The 24073-nt window shown below is 42.4% G+C and overlaps 1 protein-coding gene and 1 long non-coding RNA gene across 2 annotated transcripts in view; both read right to left on the bottom strand.

Annotated features, from left to right (window-relative positions):
• Positions 1-17308, bottom strand: part of LOC123330973 — a 28437-nt gene extending 11129 nt beyond the window's left edge. Inside the window, exons 1-2 of the long non-coding RNA XR_006547341.2 lie at positions 15330-17308; positions 10905-11029 (exon numbers count right to left, since the gene is read on the bottom strand). This is a non-coding gene — a long non-coding RNA (uncharacterized LOC123330973). The remainder of the gene's footprint in view (positions 1-10904; positions 11030-15329) is intronic.
• A 3634-nt stretch (positions 17309-20942) lies between these two features.
• Positions 20943-24073, bottom strand: part of GPD1L (glycerol-3-phosphate dehydrogenase 1 like) — a 66402-nt gene continuing 63271 nt past the window's right edge. The window contains exon 8 of the mRNA XM_025273050.3: positions 20943-23882. Coding sequence (XP_025128835.1) covers positions 23786-23882 — 97 coding nt within the window. The 3' untranslated portion in view covers positions 20943-23785. The remainder of the gene's footprint in view (positions 23883-24073) is intronic.

The following is a 24073-nucleotide window of genomic DNA, read 5'->3' as shown; positions in this document are numbered from 1 at the left end:
GCCTGCCACAACTGAAGACCCTATGTGCCACAGTTAAGACCTGGTGCAGCCAAATAAACACATATTTTAAAAAATAAAAATAAATAAAATTAAAATGAGCAAAGGATCTGAATACCAGTTTCTCTAGGAGATATGCAAATGGCCAATAAGCACATGAAAAAACGCTCAACATCATTAGTCATCAGGGAAATGCAAATCAAAACCACAATGAGATACTACCTCTTATCCACTAGGATGTCTGTAATCAAAAAAGCAGAAAATAACAATTGTTGGCAAGGAGGTGCGGGACTTGGAACCTTTGTATTCTACTGGTGGGCACGTAAAATGATACAGTTACTGTGAAAAACAGTATGGCAGTTCCTCAAAATGTTAAACATAAAAGTTCCATACAGCCCAGCAATTTCACTCCAAGGTGTATAGCCAAGAAGATTAAAAAACCTATGTCCACACAAGAAGCTGTACATAAGAGTTCACAGCAGCATTACTCAGAATAGACAAAGAGTGGAAACAATCCAAATGTCCATCAGCTGATGAATGTGGTATATCCATACAAGGGAATATTATCCAGCCATAGAAAGCAATAAAGCACTGATACCTGCTACACTATGAATAAACCTTAAAAACAATGACGCTAAATGAAATAAGCCAGACTTGGAGGGCTGCCCAGGTGGCATTAGTGGTAAAGGACCCGTCTGCCAATGGAGGAGACATAAGAGATACACGTTCGATCCCTGGGTGAGGGAAGATCTGCTGGAGGAGGGCATGGTTACCCACTCCATTATTCCTGCCTAGAGAATCCCATGCACAGAGGAGCCTGGTGGTTCAGGGGATTGCAAAGAGATGGACACAGCTGAAGCAGCTGAGCATGCACACACAGACATGGAAGGTAGATACAAGTGGTTGCCAGAGCTGGGAGCAGGGGAAGGGGAGGAGTTGCTAGTGGGTCTCCACAGAGGGTTTGTCTGCGACTGAGGGATTTCCATGGTAGGTCTCTCAGTGCTAAGCTTGGACGTTTCTAGGCAAACCCTGAAATGGGGGTTTCCCTATTCCGTATCTGTGAACGAATGTTGTTAGGTTGTCACTAAGGTCCCTTCTAGCTCACAAATTCTTTGAGATTTTATTTGTGAAACAAACAAACAAGCAACAATACACATCAAAGCCTCAAACCAGAAAAGCCTGTTTTTCTTTCCCCGTCTGGTAAATGATACGCCCTGGGGCCAGCTTGCTGTCCAGACCTGCTGGTCATTCCCAGGGTGTCATAGCTCCCCCTGAGAGTGGAAGAAGCAGCATGGGTACCCTGTTTTCTAAAAAAGACCCCTGCTTAGTCTCTAATCCCAAACGTGTGAAATCAGGACATCTGCGTGTGGGACCCAGGCCAAGAGGACTTTTTAAAGAGCTGACCAGGGGATTCAGGTGTGCAGCCAGGTGTGAAAGCCAGAGGCTGTGCCATCTGACACCTGCTCTGCTCCTCCCCCGCAGGCCCTCCCACGACTGGGCCAAGGGCTGCCGGGAAATAACAGATGAGTCGGTCAGGCTCTCTCAGGAAGCTGAACTAAGACACTCTGGGGGAAGCTTGAGCAAGGCAGGAGAGGCTGTAGTAGATCACAGGTGAGAGGGTGTGGGGTGGGGGTGGCTGGGATGAGAGCAGAGGTCAAAGGAAATTGAGGAGGATCAAGAAAAACTAAGCACAGAGGGAGCCAAGCACGAGGTCACAGAGTAGCGATTGCTGGATCCACTCGGCTTCCTTTCCAGGGTTTTCCTAACTCTGTTTTTTGTGGGTTTTTTTTTTCCAAATTTATTAAAAAAAATTTTTTTTGGCCACATCACACAGCATGAGGGATCTTAGTTCCCCGACCAGGGATCGAACCCTTGCCCCTTGCCCTGGATACTCAGTCTTAACAACTGGATCACCAAGGAAGTCCCTCTGCTGGCTTTTATAGTAAATCCTCTTCTCCTTAGTAGGAGGAGATATTGTATTTTCTAAAGATGGCTACAACAGTGTCTCCAGCCCACAATGCTCTCCACAATGTGATCTCACCACTTCCCCATGGAAAGGTGGCAGGTAATTTCTGTCCCCTTGAATCTACGGGTGACTTTATGTTGTAACCACCAAGACGCAACACAATATATGCGACTTCCAAGGCTAGGTCAGAAAAGTCACGGAGGTTCCATCCTCATCTCCAGGGACCTTCTCACAGGGAGTCCTGAGCCACCAGCTAAGAAATCTGACTGCCCTAAGACCACCATCTGAACAGGTCATGTGTAGGCTCTCCAACTGACAGTCCCAGCTGAGCCCAGCCTTCCAGGCACCCCCACACTAAGGCGCCACACTGGATACTCCAGACAAGCCCAGCCAGCAGCTAGCAGTACAGGGCAGTCTCAATCAACATCATGAGAATTGCTCAGTTTGAGCCCTGCCCACGTTCCTGACCCACAGCATTTATGTGATGCAATAAAAAGGCTGTTCTTAAGCCACAAAATCTGGGGTAGTTTGTTACACAACAAAATTGAAACAGGTAGTCCAAGAAAATCTGTAATCCTTTTCTCAGAACATGGTGGGCACACCAACCCCCTCCCAGGGTCTGTCACCGTTCCTAACTCACCTCTGGTTTAGTTTTCATCAGGCCTCCAACCACCCACCTCCTACCACCAACAGGTGAGGCTTGCACTGTGGATAGGAATTGCTGATACTTTTCACAAATCAGAGTGGTTCCTAAAAGAACACAACACAATTATAAAGTACCAAAAGAAAATCGTTGTTGTTGCTGTTCCGTTGCCAAGTTCAGCTCTTTGTAACCCCGTGGACTGCAGGACTCCAGGCTTCCCTGTCCTCCAGTATCTCCCGGAGTTGGCTCAAGTTCATATCCATTGAGTCACTGATGCTATCTAACCATCTCATCCTCTGCTGCCCTCTTCTCTGCTTGCCTTCAATCTTTCCCAACATCAGGATCTTTTCCAAGGAGTTGGCAGTCGGCAAAAGAAAATATAAGCAACATATTTTTTTAAAGTTGTAAAATATACTTGAAAGTCATGTCTGACTTGTTGCAACCCCATGGACTATACAGTCCATGGAATTCTCCAGGCCATAATACTGGAGTGGGTAGCCTTTCCCTTCTCCAGGGGATCTTCCCAACCCAGGGATCAAACCCAGGTCTCCTGCATTGCAGGCAGATTCTTCACCAGTTGAGCCACCAGGGAAGCCCTAAAATATACATAAAACCATTTAAACCATTTCTAAGTGGCATTAAGTATATTCCCATCGTTGTGCAATCTCTACCACCATACATCTCCAGAACTTTTTAATCTTGCAAACCTGAACCTCACATCCACTAAATAACAACTTCCCATTTCCTTCTCCCCTCAGCCCTGGAAAACACCCTTCTACTTTCTGTCTATGAACTGGATTACTTGAGGTATACCTCATATAAGTGGAATTATACAGTATTTGTCTTTTTGTGTCTGGATTCTTTTACTTAGCATAATGTCTTCAAGTTTCATCCATGTTGTTGCAAATGGCAGAATTTCCTTCTTTTTTAAGTTCAGTAATATTCCATTGCATGTATATACAGAAGTTCTTCTAGTCATTCATCCATTGATAGCCACTTGGGTTGCTCTCACCCTTTGGCTATTATAAATAATGTTGCTATGAATCTGGGTGTACACGTATCTGCTTTCAACTCCCTGAAGTGGAATTGAAGGATCATATGGTAATTCTTGTTTTAGTTTTCAGAGGAACCCCTGCTATTATTTTCCATAGCAATTGCACCACGTTTTCATTCCCAGCAGCAGAGCACAAGGGTTCCAATTTCTGCACATTCTCACCAATTCTTCTTATTTTTCAGATATCCATGGGATAATGAACAGGAAGTTGTATCTCACGGGAATTTTGATTTGTATTTTTCTAATGACTAGTGGCATTAAGCATCTATTCATGTTCTTTTCATGTGTTTATCTTCTTTGGAGAAATGTCTGTTCAAGCCCTTTGCCCACTTTTTAACTGTGATGTTTGGTCTTTCATTATCAAGATGTAGGAGTTTTTAAAAAATTCTGTATGTTTACCCCTTATCATTATTATTATTATTTTAATTTTATTTATTGATTTTTGGCCACACTGCTAGCTTTCATTTTCACTAGCTTGTAGGATCTTAATTCACCCATCAGGGATTGAACCCTGGCCTTGGCAATGAAAGCGCTGAGTCCTTACCATCGCACCGCTGGGCAACTCCCTTGACCCCTTGTGATATAAATGATTTGTAAACATGTTCTCCCATTTCATAGATTGCCTGTAAGCAATATTAAAAGAGCTAGGATGAACACAACATTGTAAATCAACCATACTTCAATTAAAGGGAAAAAAGAGGCTCTTCCCTTTGTGGTCCAGTGGTTAGGACTCTGTGCTTTCGCTGCAGTGGACACAGGATCAATCTTTGGTTGGGGAACCAATATCCCAAAGGCCACATGACCCGGCCAAAAAACAGACCGAAAAAAGAGAGAGCATGAGCGAGCTGGGAAACAGCTGCGTACTTCCTAAGCATGATACCAATGCAGAAATAATAAAGGAAATAGTCAGTGGACTTGTCTACATAAAAATATGTGTTGCCATGATTTAAAAACACCACAAACAAACATATCAAAAGTCAAGTGACGCAGAAAACAATTTTTGGCAATACACCACAATGCGTTTTAAATATACAGCAAGTAAAATCCAGGAAGTACAGTAAACAGTAGCTAAACCCCAATAATATCAAACAGGGCAAAAGACACAACATACACTTACAGAAGAGAAATACACTATCCTTTCTACACATGAAAAGCCTTGTGGAGGCAAAGCTGACATCGTGCTTCCATGAAGCCTCAGGCTTAAGGGAAAACACACCTTCAGGCCTGTCAAATTCAGCCCCTCAAATCAATGGACTCCTGAGCATTGCCTATAAGGTGCTGACTACTTAATATGAACAACTCTATCCCTGACTTTTGCAGTGCTGCTGTCTGAAGTCTGGCCACAAGCTCCTAGAAATGATAACCCTGTAAATTGCTGGGTTTGGGTCCTGAACATCCCAACTATAAATTCAGTCACCTTGGTAATTTTGCAGTGCTTGGCTTTAATGACCTGTTGTGCTTTTTGTTTGAATAGCAGGTCCTTTTGGGTGTCTCATATTTCTTGCAGGTAAACTTCTTTTCTTACTGCTGTTATCTGAGTCTTCAATTCGCCCAGAATCAATGAGATGCACAGTAAAATATCAAGGTACTATTTTCAGCTATTAATTGGGCAAAGTATTTTGCCGAGATATTGTTCAATGCCAGTTGGGTGGGCAGTAAGCTGGGCCCACCTACGTGACTGCTAACTTCTAAAATATACACTTTAAATCCTGTAATTCTAGTACCTGCAATTCAACAATGGCTATCATTAAGCTGTACATCCTAAAATTAGAAAGAAACAAGCACTTAAAGATCATCAACTTACAAACAGTCAAATACTTTTGCTAAGAATATATAATACTCTGGGGTAATGCTCTTGATTTAATGTAAAATGAAAAAAGTGGGATAAGGGTGGGATGAATTGGGTGACTGAGACTGACATATTAATATATATACTATTGATAATATGCATAAAATAGATAACTAATGAGAACCTATTGCACAGCACAGGGAACTCTACTCAGTGCTCTGTGGTGACCTAAATGGGAAGGAAATCCAGAAAACAGGGGGTCTAAGTATAGCTGATTCTCTCTGCTGTACAGCAGAAACTAACACAGCACTGGAAAGCAGCTATACCGCAAAAAAAATTCATTTCAAACAAAAGTGGAATCATACTGGATGATGGAAATTTGACACTAAAATATGATAAGAATGCATTTAAATTACCACCCTTTTCTTTAAGGAAAAAAAGAATTCATTTTAATCTGCTGCCATTTAATAACAGAACACACTAGAACTTCAATTAAGTTCTTAAGTTCAATTAAGGTGGAATTACATATAATGTTGTGTTTTAAAGTCAGTTAAGGTGGGTGGATGAGGGAAATAATCAAGAAAAAAGAGACCTGGCATGGTGTGGGGGGAGGCAAGAGGCAGATAGATCTAGAAACTTAGGCAGAACGATCAAATGAAATCAGTTCATGGACACTGCTTCATATCCTCTCTCTGTCTCTCTCTCTCTCTCTCACACACACACACTCCAGGCTGTTGTTTCAGAAGGTTTTCTACCAGAAAGCAACGAAGAAAACAGCTATCTGAACCACCAAGAACATAGGCCCTCCTGCAGGTAGGAGCAAGTGAAAGGATGTTCACATCAAATCCCTGTCAGAAGAGCAGGGCCAGGACTTTGCAAAGGACCTCAGAGGTGGCTCAGAAGTTGTGGGGGGCTGTGCACACGGCCCCTCCTCTGGGAGGCAGGGACTCGGGCTCAGCTTACTGAATTATTTATCAGAGCCCTAATTTACAAAAAACCAGTTTAAACACATTAAAAGGGCTGGGTAGGGGAGTAAGCAAGCCCCGGCTGATAGAAAAGAACAAGTTGTTATTTACAAAGGACACACACCCACAGGCGCATGCTTGTCATGTGATCAGAGAAGCAGTGTACCAGCAAATTAAGCAAATGTCTTCTGCAAAGATCAAAAACAGGAGTAATTGCCCACAGCCGGCCCCAGTGTGAGCCGCTGAGCAAGCGATCCTGGCTTCTGTTGATACAGAACTGGATCCGCTGAAAGAGCTTTGAAATGCTGGGTCAGGGACTTCCCTGGTGGTCCAGTGGTTAAGACACCAAGCTTCCACTGCAGGGGACATGAGTTCAATCCCTGGGCGGGGAACTGGATCCCACCTGCCACACGATGCAGCCAAAAGGAAAAAAAAAAGAAAAGAAATCTGGGTCAGGCAAGGTCTGTCCTCGCTCAAAAGCAGACTCATACTTTGAATTGCCCAGGTTTGGGAACTCCTGACTGCATGAAGACCCTCCAAGGAGTCTGTTTTAAGTAATAGGGAGCATCTCAGAGCTGTAACTAGCAAAGTGTCACCAACACAAGAGATTTAGCACTGGCTGCCTGAAAAACAAAGCAGGGTTCCTTGGTGCAGTATGAGAGAAGCAGGTCAAGTTAGCAGCTTAGCAACTCAGTCACCCCTGGAAAGAACCCAAGAAGCAATCTGACACCCGTGAGTGCCCTGCTGGGTGTATATTTCAGGGAGCTGGGGCCTTTGATTCTTGCATGGCCACGCCTTCCAATAAGTCAAAGCAGCCCAAGCTCTCAGGTAGCTGCAAATAATGTAACAGAAGGTTAAAAGGACCTCCCATAGGACTTGCCTGGAGGAACAGTGGTTAGGGCTCTGAGCTCCCAACACAGGGGACCCGGGTTTGATCCCTGGTCAGGGAACTAAGATCCCACATGTCACAGTGAGGATTCCTCAGGCCACAACTAAGACCTGGCACAGGCAAACAAATAAATATTTTCAAGGGGGAGGACCTTGCACAAGTGGTGGTACATATATAAGTTGTGGTACCTACATTGAACTCAACCAAAAAAAGAATAAAATAATACCATCTGCAGCAACATGCATAAACACAGAGATGATACCACTAAGTGAAGCAAGTCAGAAAGAGAAAGACAAATTTCACATGATACCACTTAAGTTGTTGTTGAGTCACTAAGTCGTGTTTGATCCATGAACTGTAGCCCACCAGGCTCCTCTGTCCATGGGATTTCCCAGACAAGAATACTGGCATGGATCGCCATTTCCTTCTCCAAGGAATCTTCCCAACCCAGGGATCGAACCCGCATCTTCTGCATTGACAGACGGATTCTTTACCACTGAGCCACCAGGGAAGCCCTCTTGATACACGGACATGTAGAATCTAAAATAGGACACAAATGAGCTCATCTATGGAACAGAAACAGTTTCATGGACTGAGAACAGAATGGCGGTTGCCAAGGGGGAGGGGATTGAGGGAGGGATGGAGTGGCGAGGTTGGTGTTAGCAGATGTAAGCTTTTCTATATAGAAAAGACGAGCAACAAGGCCCTACTGTTTAGCACAGGGAACTATATTCAGTATCCTGTGATAAACCATAATGGGAAAGAATATGTGTTGCTTTTTGTTTTCTGGCTGCACCCTGAGCCATGCAGGATCTTAGTTCCCCAACCTGGGATCGAGCCCATGCCCCCGGCACTGGAAAGGCAAAGGCTTAGCCACTGGTCCACCAGGGAGTTCTCAGAAAAGAACATTTTCAAAAAGAATGTATATATATGACTTCCCTGCTGGTCCAATGCTTAAGATTCCTCACTTCCAATGCAGGGGACTTGGTCAGGGAACTAAGATTCCCTACGCCACATGGTATAGCCAAAAAAAAAAAAAAAACACACAGGAAAAAAAAAAAGAATATGTGTGTGTGTGTGTGTGTGTGTGTGTGTAGGTGTGTGGTGGTGGTGATGGGCTTCCCTGGTGGCTCAGACAGTAAAAAGTCTGCCTGCAGTGTGGGAGACCTAGGTTTGATCCCTGGCTTTGGAAGATCCTCTGGAGGAGAGCATGGCAACCCACTCCAGTATTCTTGCTGGGAGAATCCCCATGGACAGAGGAGCCTGGGGGGCTACAGTCCATGGGGGTTGCAAAGAGTTGGACACGACTGAGCGACTAAGCACACACACACACACACACACATTAATATAAAACTGAGTGACTTTGCCATACAGCAGAATTAACGCATTATAAATCAACTACTTCAATAAAAAAAAAAAAGAGGACCTCACACACACACCTGTGAGTTGGATAATGGCAGGATGCACAGGACAGAATTATCTTCCTTCCCCCTTCCCTCCTGTTTCCTTTAACTCAGAAAAGTGGCCCCAGCACCAGCACTGGGGTGCAGCTGTGGCACCATCCGAGACAGATGTAGGGCAGGATTGCAAGTGACAAGGAGATGCAGACTACACCCTGGAAGGGGGTGAAACCTTTTACGGACATGTAAAGTAGAGCTGTACCGCCTGCCTGGATCCGTGAGCTACTCGGTCACCGTAGCCATGAGATCATAACAATATGACGGGGCACATAAGCAGGGCGCACAGGAAGCCTGGGCATGGAAGGAAATCACAGAGAGAAGAAGGCAGGGAAATAGATGTGACAGCTTGTTGCTGCCGGAGCTTCCTTAGCAAAGATCAGGATTGGGTTTATTTTTAAAAGAGACAAATCCTGGTATCTACCCAAGATATTTGTTCCTGTTGTCTTTAATCTGGTGGCAGGAGCAGGAAAGAAATCAGTCTGGGGTAAATACTGCTTCAAGCAGTAGCCGTTCCTTGTAGAGAGAGTTTGGACACTGGATGCTGAAAATGGACCAAGAAAAACCAGCACATCCTTGGCAGCACACCCAGCACGGGCTGCAGGCAGGTACTTCGTTCTTCAAACGGGGATGGAAACTGCGCCCCCTGCAGTGGAAGCGCGGATTCCTAACCACTGGACCGCCAGCGAAGTCCCTTCCGCTGTTTGCTTAGAAACACAGACCATCTTTGTCAGCAGAGCTTTGAAACCCACTAAGATGAGACCTCAGAGAGCAGGTGAAACTGGCCATCTCACTCCAATCCCTTAGAAAATGGACACGCAAGTCCCTCCCTGAGAGCCGTCCAGGTGGTCTTGGTAAACAACTGCAAACCCTTATGGTGTGTAGAATAGGGACTTCCGTGGTGCGTCAGCGGTTAAGAATCCGCCTGCCAATGCAGAGAACACGGGTTCCATCCCTGGTCCCAGAAGATCCCACAAGCCGAGGAGCAACTAAGCCCGTGTGCCACAACTCCTGAAGCCACGTGTGCTCACGCTCCGCCAACAAGACAAGCCACTGCAGTAAGAAGCCTGCGCACCGCAAGAGAGAAAGCCGGAGCACAGCAAAGAAGATCCGGCACAGCCATAAACCTTAAAAAGAAAAAATACAAGTAGAACAAATGTTCCTCAATTAAAGTAGTTTATCGAAAAAAGTTGAGATTGCTTTTAAAAGACATCTGTATCAGGGCTTCACAGGCTGGCAGTCACCAGAATCACCCCGGGAGTCTGGGACGTGCTGGAGACCAGTGATTCTGAATCTCTCAAAATCAATGTTTGACCCCTGGCTCAGATATCCTCAATATGAGGATTAGGAGAATATGTTGCCTCACCAATTTAGGGACAACGCCCCTTGTCAGCTCGGAAGCAATTATGGAACGCGAACGACACCCCTTTTCCCTAGGCAACATAATTCTAAAAGAAAAGGGGGGAATGAGAGAGTCATTTCCTAGGCAGTTTGATAAGGAGTCTAGGGGTCCCCAAGGAGAGAGGGGTCTGGAATTCTCAAGGAGGAAGAAAGGACAAACTTTTTTTTCCCTTCTCTACATTCCTTAGAATAATATAACAATAATGTATCATGCCTGAGGACAGTCTCAAGATTAAACCTTCTGCCTAATTCTGTTACCTTAAAATGTAAATTATGGGAGTAGACCTGGTCTTTGCAAGGATTATATAACAATAATGTGTCCTGCCTGAGGACAGTCTCTGGATTAAACCTTCTGGCTAATTCTGTTATCTTGGATGGGGAACACATGTATGTGGCGGATTCATTTTGATATTTGGCAAAACTAATACAGTTATGTAAAGTTTAAAAATAAAATTAAAAAAAAATGTAAATTATGGGAGTAGGTCTGGTGAGGTCTTTACAACCTCCAGACATTCTTTGGATTCATTGAAGAGTATATAACTTCATTGCTAACACTAGCAAGGGGGTACTCTTTCTGCCCCCTTCTGATGCCTATGTCAGAAACTTTCGCTATCTCCTCTATACTTTAATAAAACTTTATTACACACACACACACACACACACACAAAATCAATGTTTGAAAAGCCTTCCAGGTGGTTTCAGTATGGATGCAGGGTGAGAGACAGTGGTGTAGAGGGACTTACCTCCTGGTCCAGTGGCTAAGACTCCATGCTTCTAATGCAGGGGGCCTGGGCTCAATCCCTGGCCTGGGAACTAGATGCCACATGCTTCAAGGAAGATAGAAGATCCCAGGCACCACAAGTAAAATCTGGCGCAGCCAAATAAATAGTTAATAAAAAGAAAGAAATAGCGGAGAACCGTGATTTTCTAACTTCAGTTGGCATACACCTCACTGCGGATCTCCTGAGACTGGAGTTTCCTTCTGGCAGGTCTGGGAGGAATGAAAGCCTGCATGTCTAATGAGCTTCAGAGATGGGGACGCTATGAACCCCGGGCTACACACAGGATGCCAAGGGTCTCTAGAGCTACCTCATCAATTATGGGCATTGAACTAAAACTTTCTCATCAATAAAGTACAATTCAAAGCCAGGGATAAACCTTTGCAACATTCTGGGCAAAACCACTTTTCTTACCATGTGTGGGAGAAGACGGGGGTAAGCAATCAGATCAGATTGGGCAGAAATCAGAACAATTTTCCATATCAGTTGCATTTTTCAGTAAACATGACTTCAACTGATGAATCAGTAAACAAAATGTGGTATATCTCTACACTGGAATGTTATTTGGCTATAAAAAGGAACAAAATCTTGATACATACTACATGGATAACCCTTGAAAATATGCTGGGAATTCCCTGGTGGTCCAGTGGTTAGGACTTCATGCCTTCACTGCCCAGGGCACGGGTTCCATCCCTGGTCAGGAACTAGGATCCCACAAGCCACACAGTGCAGCAAAAAAAAAAAAAAAAAAAAAAAATGCTAGCAAAAGAAGTCAATCACAAAAGACCACATATTAAATATTCTATTTACATAAAATGCTCAAAATTGGCATAGTTATAGAGACAGAAAACAAAATGAGTGGTGGCTTAGGGCTGGAGGGATGGGGGAAAGGAGAGCTAGCTGATGGGCATGGAGTTTCTTTATGAGGTCATGAAAATATTCTTCTAAATATTTGTGAAATATTCTACAATTGACTACTAAAAAACCATTGATTTATACACTTTAAATGGGTGAGTTGTATGATATGTGAACTCTCTCTCAATAAAGCTGTCAAGAAATTACTGAAAGAAGATCTCTGCAGTGCATATAAGCAACCAAATATACAAAAAGTATAATACATTATTATATATGACATATATTATTTTCTTCACATAGAATCTTCATTATATATGTCACACGAGTGTATGTTCCTCGGTTCTTTGTCTCGTTACAACAAAGATTTGGAGCAACGGACATTAAAGCCCTCGGCGCGTCACAGCTCTCCGGTCTTGGACAAACTGTGCTACAGCTCTTAGGCAAATCAGTGTTACAGCTCCATTTTCTTTAGAGGATAGCAGGAGAATCCAAGACTCGAAGAGAAGAGAGTGGAGGAGTGTGTGGGGAGGGAGGGAGGGAGGGAGGGGGAGAGAGAGAGAGAGTGAGAGAGAGAGAGAGAAAGAGTGCACGCACGAGGGAGAGAGAGTCCGTGAGAAAGCGCTTTGGCTCCGCCTTTTATGTTTTTTCCTCCACCTGGGCCTGCCCTATGCAAACTGGGCTTAGCCAGGAGTGCTGTTTGTTCTGCCTGAAGTTTTCACTTTGGTCCTCGGACCTTCCTTTGACCTTCCTTGTCTTTTAGCCACCGCCATTTTGGACTCCTTTTCCCTATTCTACCTACCTAACATATAGATATATTCTATATAGAATATAAATACAAGATGATATAAAGACTTACAGGAGCAAGTCTGTTTTTTTTTTTTTTAAAAAGGCAAACAACAACAGGACAACAGAGGATATGCACAGACAATTTACAAAACAGGGAACCAGAAGGTCAATATACACATGGAAGGAGGTTCAACTTTGGAAGTCAAGGAAATAAACACTAATATATCAACTAGATATCAATTCAGACCCACTGAGCTGGAAAAAGAACTGCAAAAATTAGTATCATGACACTCTTTGTGCATGCTAAGTCGCTTTAGTCGTGTCCGACTCTGTGACCCTATGAACTGTAGCCCATCAGGCTATATTCTTCCATTACTTTCCATATTAGTAAAAAACTTCAACAACTTATATGCCACCAATAGAGAAACAGATAACTGTATTGGGGTTTATTCATATCATGGAAAATTAGCACTTAAAAATAAATGAATTTGAGATACCATATGTAATATAATATTTAAAATATGATTCACCACCGCAATGAGAAGCCCATGCACTGCATTAGAGAGTAGCCCCCACTCACTGCAACTAGAGAAAAGCCTGTGCAGCAACGAAGACCCAGCTCCGCCAAAAATAAATGAATAAATAAAATTATTTAAAAAATAAATATGTTGATGTATGGCAGAAACCAACACAATACTGTGATTGTCCTTCAATTAAAAATAAATTAAGAAAAAAAAATCAAAAGTTCCTTCAAAAAAAAAAATATGATTCATGTTGTCTCCTAGAAATAGTTGAAAGAGAGCAAAGGTACAGGGGAAGGTTAAGTTGGCAATTTGTACGTGGCTTGGACCTGGCACTCCATCACTACTGCTGTTACCTTGGCCAAGCCAGTCACAGGCCAAGCCCCGTCTGCAGGGGCTGGAAAATTGGCTCATGGCAAGGAATTGGGGTCACAATGGTAAGAAAGCAAAGTGAAACATGGCGGACTCCAGGGCAGTCCAGTGGTGGAGACTGTGCGCTTCCAATCTCGGGGACATGGCCTCAATCCCTGGCCAGGGAACCAAGATCCCACATGCACAGAGCCAAAACATCAAAAAAAAAAAAAAAAAGAAAGAAACATGGATTCTGTCCAGATCTTATCCTGGGCACCTCAGTTTTATTTTGGGGTTATTTGTCCCTGAATCCCTTTTCTCCACACCTCACAGACCACCCTCTGGGTACTCCAACCTCATAAGGGCTCCACCCAGCACCATTCTTGTTTTCTTGTCTCCTGGACAACTCCAGGCAGAAGGCCTCAAGCAATTGAAACCAAGTATCGATTTCTCTTTTTCTCCCCAGCTTCTTTCCTTCTTGAAGTTCCCTAATGTGTTCAGGGAACTGTGAGAAGCAAATTATACATGTGATTTGATTTCTCAAGAAACTTGACACTATCTGCACACAAAGAAATGGATGCCGGAGAGATTAAGTAACTTGGCCAGAGACCCGTAGAGCCAGAACTTAAATCTCTACCCAAACACGTTGTCTTGAAACGAGGTGTGGACTCCACTTAAGGGCCCAGAAGCTAATTTTTTTTTAAGATTTTTTTTTTTTTTTGATGTGGCCCATTTTAAAATTCTTTATTGAATCTGTTACAATAGTACTTGTGTTTTGCTTTGTTTTTTTTTGGCCACCAGGCATGTGAGATCTTAGCTACGTGACCAGGGATGGAACTTGTACCCCTGCATTGGAAAGAGAAGTCTTGACCACTGGACCATAAGGGAAGTCCCAGGGGCTAGCTTTTAGAACTTGGTGATTTCTGTTTAAGAAAAAGAATACAGGGGACTTCCCAGGTGGTGTAGCAGGTTAAGAATCTGCCTGCAATTCAGGGGACATGGGTTTGATCCCTGGTCCAGGACGATTCCACATGCCACGGAGCATCTAAGCCCATGCGCCACAACTCCCGAGCCCTCCAGCCACAAGTACTGATGGCTGTGTGCCTAGAGGCTGTGCTCTGCACCAAGAGAAGCCATTAAAATGAGAACCCTTGAACCACAACGAAGAGGAGTCCCGGCTCACCAGCACTAGAGGAAGCCCAGGTAGCACTGAAGACCCGTACAACCAAAAATAAATAAGTAACTAATTAAAAAAAAAAAAAAAAAGAATACATAGACTTCCCTGGTGGTCCAGTGGTTAGGGCACTACACTTTTGCTGCCAAGGACCCAAGTTCGATTCCTGGTCGGGAAACTAAAAATCCCACAAACCTTGCAGTGAGGCCAAAAAAAAAAAAAAGAATACAAATTTAAGAAAACAAACTTAGGTAGAAGGCACTTGTACAAGTAAGGGTCTTGAAGCTTAAATTTTATTCACTTCTTGATAAAACAGCTTCTAAATGGAAATCACACAATCTCCAAAGATAATGAAGCAGCAAACCAAGGGGAAGATTAGAATGCAAAGAGATTTTTCTTTTTTCCCTTCGCTATGTACCACCCTCCTTGTTGAAACTTCTCTAAAGCACGGAAGGTCCATCCTCCAGAAGTATTTCTGCAAAGATATTCCTAGAGTTTTTCCGAGAACAAAAACAGAGGTATTTCTGCTTTTGCTGGAATGTCAATGTCAAAATGAGATGGAGAAGAAATCAGACATTTAATGAAGACGGACTAAGTGGGAGCCCAATGTCAGGGAAGGGAAAGAAATCCAGAAGCAACAAAATCCAGTCAGGTGTTTAAGCGGATACCGAACAGAGTCAAGAGTAAAACACACCAACTTACGGTCTGTTTTGAGTTACAACATCAGGATGAAACCTAGATACGGGACAATTGTGCAGCACAAACTCAGCTCAGCTCGTAAGAACAGCGCGACCTTCCCAAGACTTGACCAAAGAGCCACTGGAACAATAATGCTATTTTTTTTTTTTTAAAGGCGGCCAACTGCCTGGGGCAAACTCATTTCCAAAGAGTGACCTCTGGTGGACAGGAGGGTCATCGTTCACTGGAACCGGGAATTTCCTGACAAGCGTGGTAAACCCATTTCAACTTGCGTTTTACAAGAGTCTTCTGGGGTTTTGTTTCAACTTGTGATGTTTTAAAGTTTTTTATTAATGTTTCTTGTTTAAATAATCCTCATAAACAGGTCACTGACAAGACATATTTTGTATGCTTATATAAACTTTCAGCACTACGATTACAACTGCTAGTAAACAGTTCTTTTAACAAAATTGTAGTTTGGAATAACAAAACTGGTAGGAGACACTTCTAAATTCTTTTTTTTTTCTTTTTTGGCCACACCACGTGGCTTGTGGGATCTCAGTTCCCCCACCAGGGATTGAAATGGGGTCCCAGCAGTGGAAATGCAGAGTCCTAACCACTGGACTGCCAGGAATTCCCTAAATTCTTGATAAATACAACATTGTGCATTTCTCAGATTTATTGGTTCTATTTAATTCTCTGTTATAAAAGAATCACAAATAGTGGTTATAAAAGTAATCAGGAAATGAAAATGAGGTCAGAACCATAAATTGCAGCCTTCCTTTTGAAGGCTAACTTGGCAGGGTCTATTAAAATACAAAACACAAATCTTTGTGCCAATCATTCCACTTCTAGGACGTTATTCTCTAGATTTACTTACATAAGTGAACAGAGATACATATGTGAGGACACTTACTGTGGCAATTATCATAATTAAAGAAAACAATCTAACTATTCATCTATAATAAATTATGGAATAGTCAGATAATTAAACATATGCAGATATTTAAAGGCTATGGGAAATCCATATTTTTTACTTTTAAGACTTTTAAAGGAAACTTTAGAACAGTATTATGTTTTAAAATCCCATACATACATGAACAAGGGCTTCCCAGGTGGTGCTAGTGGTAAAGAACCTGCCTGCCAAAGCAGGAGATGCAGGCGACTCCGGTTCAATTCCTGGGTTGGGAAGATTCCCTGGAGTAGGAAGTGGGCAAATGGACTTTAATTTGAAACGAAGTGACTGTTTGCCAAATATTATTTTAAAATAAGAGCAGTAACAATAAAGAATCACAAATAACACTTCCATCAAAGCATAAAAGCATTTCTATTTGCAACAAGTTGAATAACACCAACTTGACAAATTACAAGTACAAAGATGAAGTATTCTTCCAATGGGCTCATTTGCACTTAACATGTTAACATTCAACGATTTGTTTTCCCCTTAGTTTTTTGTTTTTGGTTTCAGGAAGTTTTTTATTATTAATTTTTACTGGAGTGTAGTTGCTTTACAATGTTGTGTTAGTTTCTGCTGTACAGCAAAGTGAATCAGCTCTATGTTCGATCCCCTTTTTTGGATTGCCTTCCCATTTAAGTCACTACTGATGCATGAGTAGAGTTCCCTGAACTACACAGTAGGTTCTCATTAGCTCTCTATTTTATACACGGTATCAATCATTACTTACTTTTTGAAGGGAGTTGAAGTCACTCTGTCAGCTTCAGCTACACAAGGGTTTTGGAGTTGACAGCTGGCTTGTAGACTTAGTGAAAATCTTAAGGACTGAGCAACTGAACTGAACTGAATGACACTTCTAATTGGAAGCTTTTGAATTGAGGAAGATAACTTAAGGAGACTCTAGCATAAGAAGCACATGTTAAAGACTTCCCTGGGTTGTCCAGTGGTTAGGACTTAGGCTTTCACTGCAAGAGGCCCAGGTTCATTCCTTGGTCGGGGAACTAAGATCTTTCAAGCCACAGTTCAGTTCAGTTCAGCCACTCAGTCGTGTCCGACTCTTTGCGACTGAATGAACTGCAGTACGCCAGGCCTCCCTGTCCATCACCAACTCCCGGAGCCCACCCAAACACATGTCCACTGAGTTGGTGATGCCATCCAACCATCTCATCCTCTGTCGTCCCGTTCTTCTCCTGCCCTCAATCTTTCCCAGCATCCAGGTCTTTTCCAATGAGTCAGCTCTTCACATCGGGTGGCCAAAGGATTGGAGTTTCAGCTTCAACATCAGTCCTTCCAATGAACAGCCAGGACCGATCTCCTTTAGGATGGACTGGTTGGATCTCCTTGCAGTCCAAGGGACTCTCAAGAGTCCTCTCCAACACTACAGTTCAAAAGCATCAATTCTTCAACGCTCAGCTTTCTTTATAGTCCAACTCTCACATCCATACATGACCACTGGAAAAACCACCACCCACATTCCAACACAGCTTCTATATCTCAACAGGGGATGCCCAAATAGATAGCAGGATGCTGTAGGGACCAGTGAATAAATTCTCCAAAATTCTTGATATTGAATATCAATATCAATTCTTGATATTTCTCTAAGTTCCATCTCATCTTAACTCCATAAATGTCTTTTTAGCAACTTAAGGAAAATTATGCTAGATGCTATGATAAATAACACTTACATCTCAGTGGCATAAAGAAGATTTTTTTTTAACTATCATAGTTCAACGTGAACTGAAGGTTGGGGGAAACTTCTCCACATAGTCATGTAGGAATCCAAGCTCTTATTTTAAAACTTTTTATTTCTTTGGTTGCACAGGATCTTAATTGTGGCAAGCAGGATCTTCCATCTTTGTTGTGGCTTGCAGGATCTAGTTCCCCACCAGGAATTGAACTCAGGTCCCCTGCATTGGGAGTGCAATCTTTAGCCACTGGACCACCAGGAAAGTCCCAGAATCCAGGCTTTAAGAGCCAACGTATGACTTCCAGGTCATTCTGGAAATTGACATCCAATCAGCACACGGGAAATGAGTGGGGACTCAAACCGAATGTAACCCCAGAAAGGTTTTTTTTTTTAGAAGTTGGGAGTTATGTTTTATTTGGTGGAAATTTTAAGGACTGTAAGCCAGGGAGACAGCATCTCAAGTCACCCTAAGAGAACTGCTCCAAAGAGGTGAGGGGAGGAGCCAGGTTATACAGAAGTTTTTCGACAAAGGGCAGGTAGTCTTAACATCAAAAGGTAAGTAGGTTTAGTCACTCAGTCGTGTCTGACTTTTTGCGACCCCAAGGACTGTAGCCCACCAGGCTCCTCTGTCCATGGGATTTCCCAGGCAAGAATACTGGAGTGGGTTGCCATTTCCTCCTCCAAAGAGGTACTTTTTTTCTTCCCTATGTCACTGGCCAGAATTCAATCACCTAGATGCAGGGGAGGCTGGGAAATGTAGTTTAACTGTACATCTCAGAAAAAATCTTTAAATAATTTAGTGAATATATATCATTGTCTCTGCATAAGCACCTACTAGTATTATATTCTCCTCCTTTAAAGTTATCATTTCCTGTTTCTCACTGACCTTCACAGTAATCCTTGAGCTGCATGGATATTATTCCCAATCAATGAAGAAAATGGACTTCAAAGAAGACTTGGCTGACCTGACTAGATGGATACTAAGGCAATGAAGCAGAATCCAAAACCCAAGTCTTCCCTCCCATCCAAACCGAAGCAGACACAACTTGCTCCAGTACTCAAATCCGTCAGACCTTCAGTAAATTAGTAGCTTATGCTTATAGCTCTCTTACATAGTTTATTTCCAAAAAAGAAAAAAATTCATCATCAACTTATTTTACCAGCAGTCGTAAAGTTATAAGGTCTACATGATAAAATTTTAATGGAGAAAAATTTTAATGGAAATATATTTGGGAGAATAACAAAATTGATTGTATACAATTAACTCTGGACAAATTTCAGACATTATTTATTTCAAAAATCGCCTCTTCTGGAACTCCAATCAGATATATATTGAATTTTATCCTGTCCTCTATTTACCTCTTAAATTCTCAGATATTTTCTTTGCTATTTTGTTAATATCTTCATATTTTCCACTTTGTTAATTCCATCTGCAGCTCTTGTCAAATCTACTCTTTAATCTGTCCAATGACATAATTTATGTTCATATCCAGATGTTCAAATAGGTTTGTTTACAAGACTCCTTCTTGATGGTTTAATCTTCCTTGTATGACCTTTTTTTTTTTTCTTTTGACATTTGAGTCATTTCCTGCTCATTTTGTCAAGAGGCCCCGGGCTGGTGAATGTGAGGTCTCTGTGCTCATTTGTCTTCACACCTGTCACTGAGTGAGCCCCCAGGAGAGTGGTGGAGCCCCTGGAAATTTGGGGACTTAATCCAGGAACCATTGCCCAGGCCAGTGGATCTACATGTACACTTCTTCCTAAAAATACCTTTCAAAAGCATCTCTCATTTTGCTCAAATAAATATCTGGAACCTTGGGCATGTAATTCTTCTGTTTAAAAAAAAATCTACTGACCTGCACTCATAATGAACTATTTTGTGATTATAATTTTAAAAGTACATACTCAATGGAGAATACTTATGGGAAGTGCATATTTATGGGAAGCCTTGCAGCCTGGATCCAGAGAGATTTCTGCAGATGTTGCTGATTTTTGTTTCTGTCAGTTACTGGCATTACTGGCCCAAGTTCCGATTTTTATGTTAACTTTTTGCTTGGGACTCCTGGAAGTAAAAATTCAAACCCAAAGCCTGTTTGTGGTGCTGGCATGATTACAAGTTTTCAGCAGAGACCTTTTCTCTACCTGGTGCTCAACTTTCTTGCTTGTGCCCACACATGTGCTTTCTTAGTCCATTTTTTTCCTGAACTGTGTGGCCTTTGAAGGGCTGGAGCATAAGCTTTACAGCCTGGACCCCTAGGGATATGGTGAGCACTCCCACGCCCTCTCCCGCAGTCACACAGCCACCTCAAAGCCTGGCTGCTCTGGCCATCAGTGCCCCCATTTGTTTCAGGATTCTGGGCATTTCCCTTGAGAAAGTCAATTCCTAGGCAGGTTGATAAGAAGTCCGGGAGTCCCCAAGGAGAGAGGGGTCTGGAATTCTCAAGGAGGAGGAAAGGACAAACTTTTTTTTTTTTCCCTCTACATTCCTTAGGATTATATAACAATAATGTATCCTGCTTGAGTACAGTTTCTGGAAAAAACCTTACGGCTAATGCTGTTATCTTAAAATGAAATTAAGGGAGTGGGTCTCATGAGGTCTTTACAACCTCCAGACATTCTTTTGATTCACTGTAATAAGTAATTAAAAAGTATATAACTCCACTGCTAACACTAGCAAGGGGGCATTCTTTCTGCCCCTTCTGATGTCTATGTCAGAAGCTTTCTCTAAACTCTATTACACAAAAGCTCTAAGCAATCAAGCCTCACTTCTGGCCCTGGATTGAATTCTTCTCCTCAGGAGGCCAAGAATCCCAGCATCTTCTATGGTTCAGCAACAACCTTTCACCCTCACATTTAATCCACCGAATGGGTGGAAGGAGAAGGCCTCCATCCTATGCTTGTAATTCCATAAAAATATCAGCAAGCAATGGAAAGGAACACCCACCGACAAATGGCAGCAGATGTGTTTTTGAGGAACGCATTAGAGATGAAGCCCTTCTTTTAAAATTTGTTTTTTTATTGTTGTCAAGGTAACACAATTCGGGGAGAGAAATAAAAGAGACTACCTAAACAAATAAAACCATTACATAAGCTGATTTAAAAAAAATAGGATCAGTAGCACAGGTTTGGGGGGATTCAATTTTATTAAATCAAGCTTTTAAATCATATCCACCTACAGTCTGTAAACAAACGTAGTACATGTGTAGGTAAAAGGCTCTTAGATAAGAGCTAGTGGAAAAAACCGAAGATTCCTTGGTACAGAGGCATTTCACCACTCCCTGGGCCGATGCCACGGGGCCACATGATAGCTAAGACTTAAATAAAAACCAGAAGGAGTTTAGCTTAATTCCACCTGCTAGGATGGATATTGTTCCACATTATAGTAGGCTGGATTATCGCAAGGCAACAGTGTAGTTTTTACATTCACAGATTTGGCTGATACAGTATAAATTAAGCTTCTTTTCTAGATGTCTCCCTCCCAAATTACCATAATTAGTAGTAAGAAAGGTGAACTAAAATAAATGATGGACCACAGGTGGTTATAAAAATATATAACTCGTAGAGTAATAAATATCTACAGTTAGCAAAGCATAAACGTATATAAAATTTACCTTTTTCTATATGTGCAGAATATCATAATAAGTATGTTCAAAAGGTACAGTCAGAAGACTTGAGAAGGGTGAGAAGGCATTTTTAAAGAAAAACACTCAAGTACAAAACCCAGAGTCAGAAGCTGAATGCAGATGAAGAACATACATAAAACAAAAATCCGAATCCTCACATCTGATGATGCTACTTGACAGACACCATGATTAGCTTACAGCCCTTTATGTATCTTAAAAAGTAACTTTGTTACTTATGTACAAACTTTTAAAAAGATTAATTATGAGACAAGCAAAAGTTGATTAACAGTGGCACTAAAATCGATGAAACATAGCATTTTGTGTGCTTTCGTATTCTTCTATGTATAGGAGTTTTTAAAATTCCCACCAAAAAAAAATCTAGTTTACAATCATCCCAGATATAGAAGGGGAAAAAAATCCCAAGCTGGAAAATAAAAAAGGTCAAGATCTCGAAGTGACTGAAAATCCATGGAAATGTAAAAGACATTCATACATTTCCTTAACACTCATTCACTACTATGTAAGGTAACCGCAGTGCCATCTTGAAACCAATCACAATTACAAAGATACAGTAACTTCCGTTCTAATTCTAGAATTAAAAGCACTTAGTCCACACAGTGTGCGTTTCAGCGAAGTTGACATCCACTTGGCTGTACCTGATAGTGTCGCCTTAAAGCTTCAGCAAAGACTGTGGCAGACCTGAACTTTATATAAAGGTGCGAATGAACAATACCACAGGTAGTCCTTCATTCTCCTTTCTTGCAGAGAGTGAATATACCTGCACTGTCCTGTGGTCGCCTCAGTCTGGAATAGTGTTCCTTGGAAACTTTGGTAAGTTTCCTTGCCAAAAAAAAAAAAAAAAAAATCTCCGTAATCTGTCTGGGACTTGCCGGATTAAATAAGCATGTTCTATGAACACACAGTCTATCCCTTCAGGAGGGGTGTACAGACATGGCTTTTCCCAAACTCACTGGATCTTGCCAGGGAACACCAGGACCACTACTGGATCCTGGGACACTGGTTTCCTGTGGAACATGGTTTGAGAAATGCTAATCTAAATAATAAATTTTCTACAGTAGTGGTTCTCAGACAGTAGACAGCATTGAAACACACGGAAGGCATGTCAAGGCAGAGATACAAGACCTCACTTCAGAGGCTGGGGTTGGGGAGGGACCTGGGAACCTATGTTTCCAAGAGATTCCAAGTGGAGTGAATGGAGTGAGGTCCACACTGAGCGACATCCTTCTAGACAAGGACCCATACAAGCCTCAACTGCAGAAAGCTGCCCACGCCCTCAAGAAAGCCTGGGGACAGCATCTGCTACGACCAATCAGCGGGAGTTCAAACCAGGCCAGTGACGGCTGAGCCTCTGGATCTGGCCCTTCTCGTCAGATGACCAGGCACGGAGACTGTACCTTAGAAGAAGAGTAACAGCTGCCCCCTTTCAGGGGATCTGTGAGGCTTACAGGAAATGTGTGAACGAAAGTACAACCTGACAAAAAGCATCACACAACGGGAGCTAATCAGAAAACAGCAGGAACATCCCAGGTGAGTTCTTGGCCTTCTGCCACTGCTGTGCCTTTACCGAAGTACATTCTGGTAGCTAACAAAGAGAAAAGAGGCTAAAAGTGCAGAAAACCGCAATGAGTGGAATATACAGAAGAGTGGATTACCTAATCAAAATATGTAATTACTTTAAAAAAAAGATCAACCCACAATTGAAGTAGTTAATTATGCTGGCTCTGAGATAGTGTTTAAGTTACAGTATGTTGATCTTTGAACCCCCTCACTCATCTACTCTGCCATGTTAATAATGCTTGTTACATTTTAACCTTGAGAATGAGAAAAAAAAAATCCTTTGGTGAAACTCAAAACTTTTAGCTGCGATAGTTCCAATCTTGTATGCTACCACGGTGGGAAAATTTCAAAAGTGATTTTTTAAAAAGGCCTTTAATTTTGGTTCATAGAAACATCCATAGAATGAGAAAGGAACACACACTCACATGGTCACATATGTGCGTCTAGATGTTGCCCGGAAACATCGTAGCCAATGAACTTCATCTTGCAATTCACAAGTGAACCTGGTAAAAATTCATACACATCCACGATGGGATGACAGTCAAGCATACATCTTTGTTGCCAAGTCCTGGTTTCCACCATTCTAAATGTCTGATACGAAAGGCAGGCCGTTTCCTGATAGGTTGCATGATTCACTCTATATATGCTCTGGATGGCTCTGGAGACAAGACAACATCTCTTGAACGGGCCGGCCTTCATAGCAGATCTGGTACACCGCCGTAAACAACGGAAACCTGGTTGGGGCAGGGGGGAGGGGAAAAGACAAGTTAAGCCATCTGGTCTACCTCACAGAACCAACCAGTCTTTCTGTCCTGCCTAACAGACTGCAGACTAGCATGCTACTATTGCAAAACAAAGCGCCCTCCTTCACATCCCTTCCTTATGTGGTCTGCAGGGAGCCTCTACACCGTGGCTCTAAGAACCT

Source organism: Bubalus bubalis, chromosome 21, assembly GCF_019923935.1.
Source record: "Bubalus bubalis isolate 160015118507 breed Murrah chromosome 21, NDDB_SH_1, whole genome shotgun sequence".
In the NCBI taxonomy this organism is placed as follows: Eukaryota; Metazoa; Chordata; class Mammalia; order Artiodactyla; family Bovidae; genus Bubalus; species Bubalus bubalis.
This window is presented reverse-complemented; position numbering and strand designations above follow the sequence as displayed.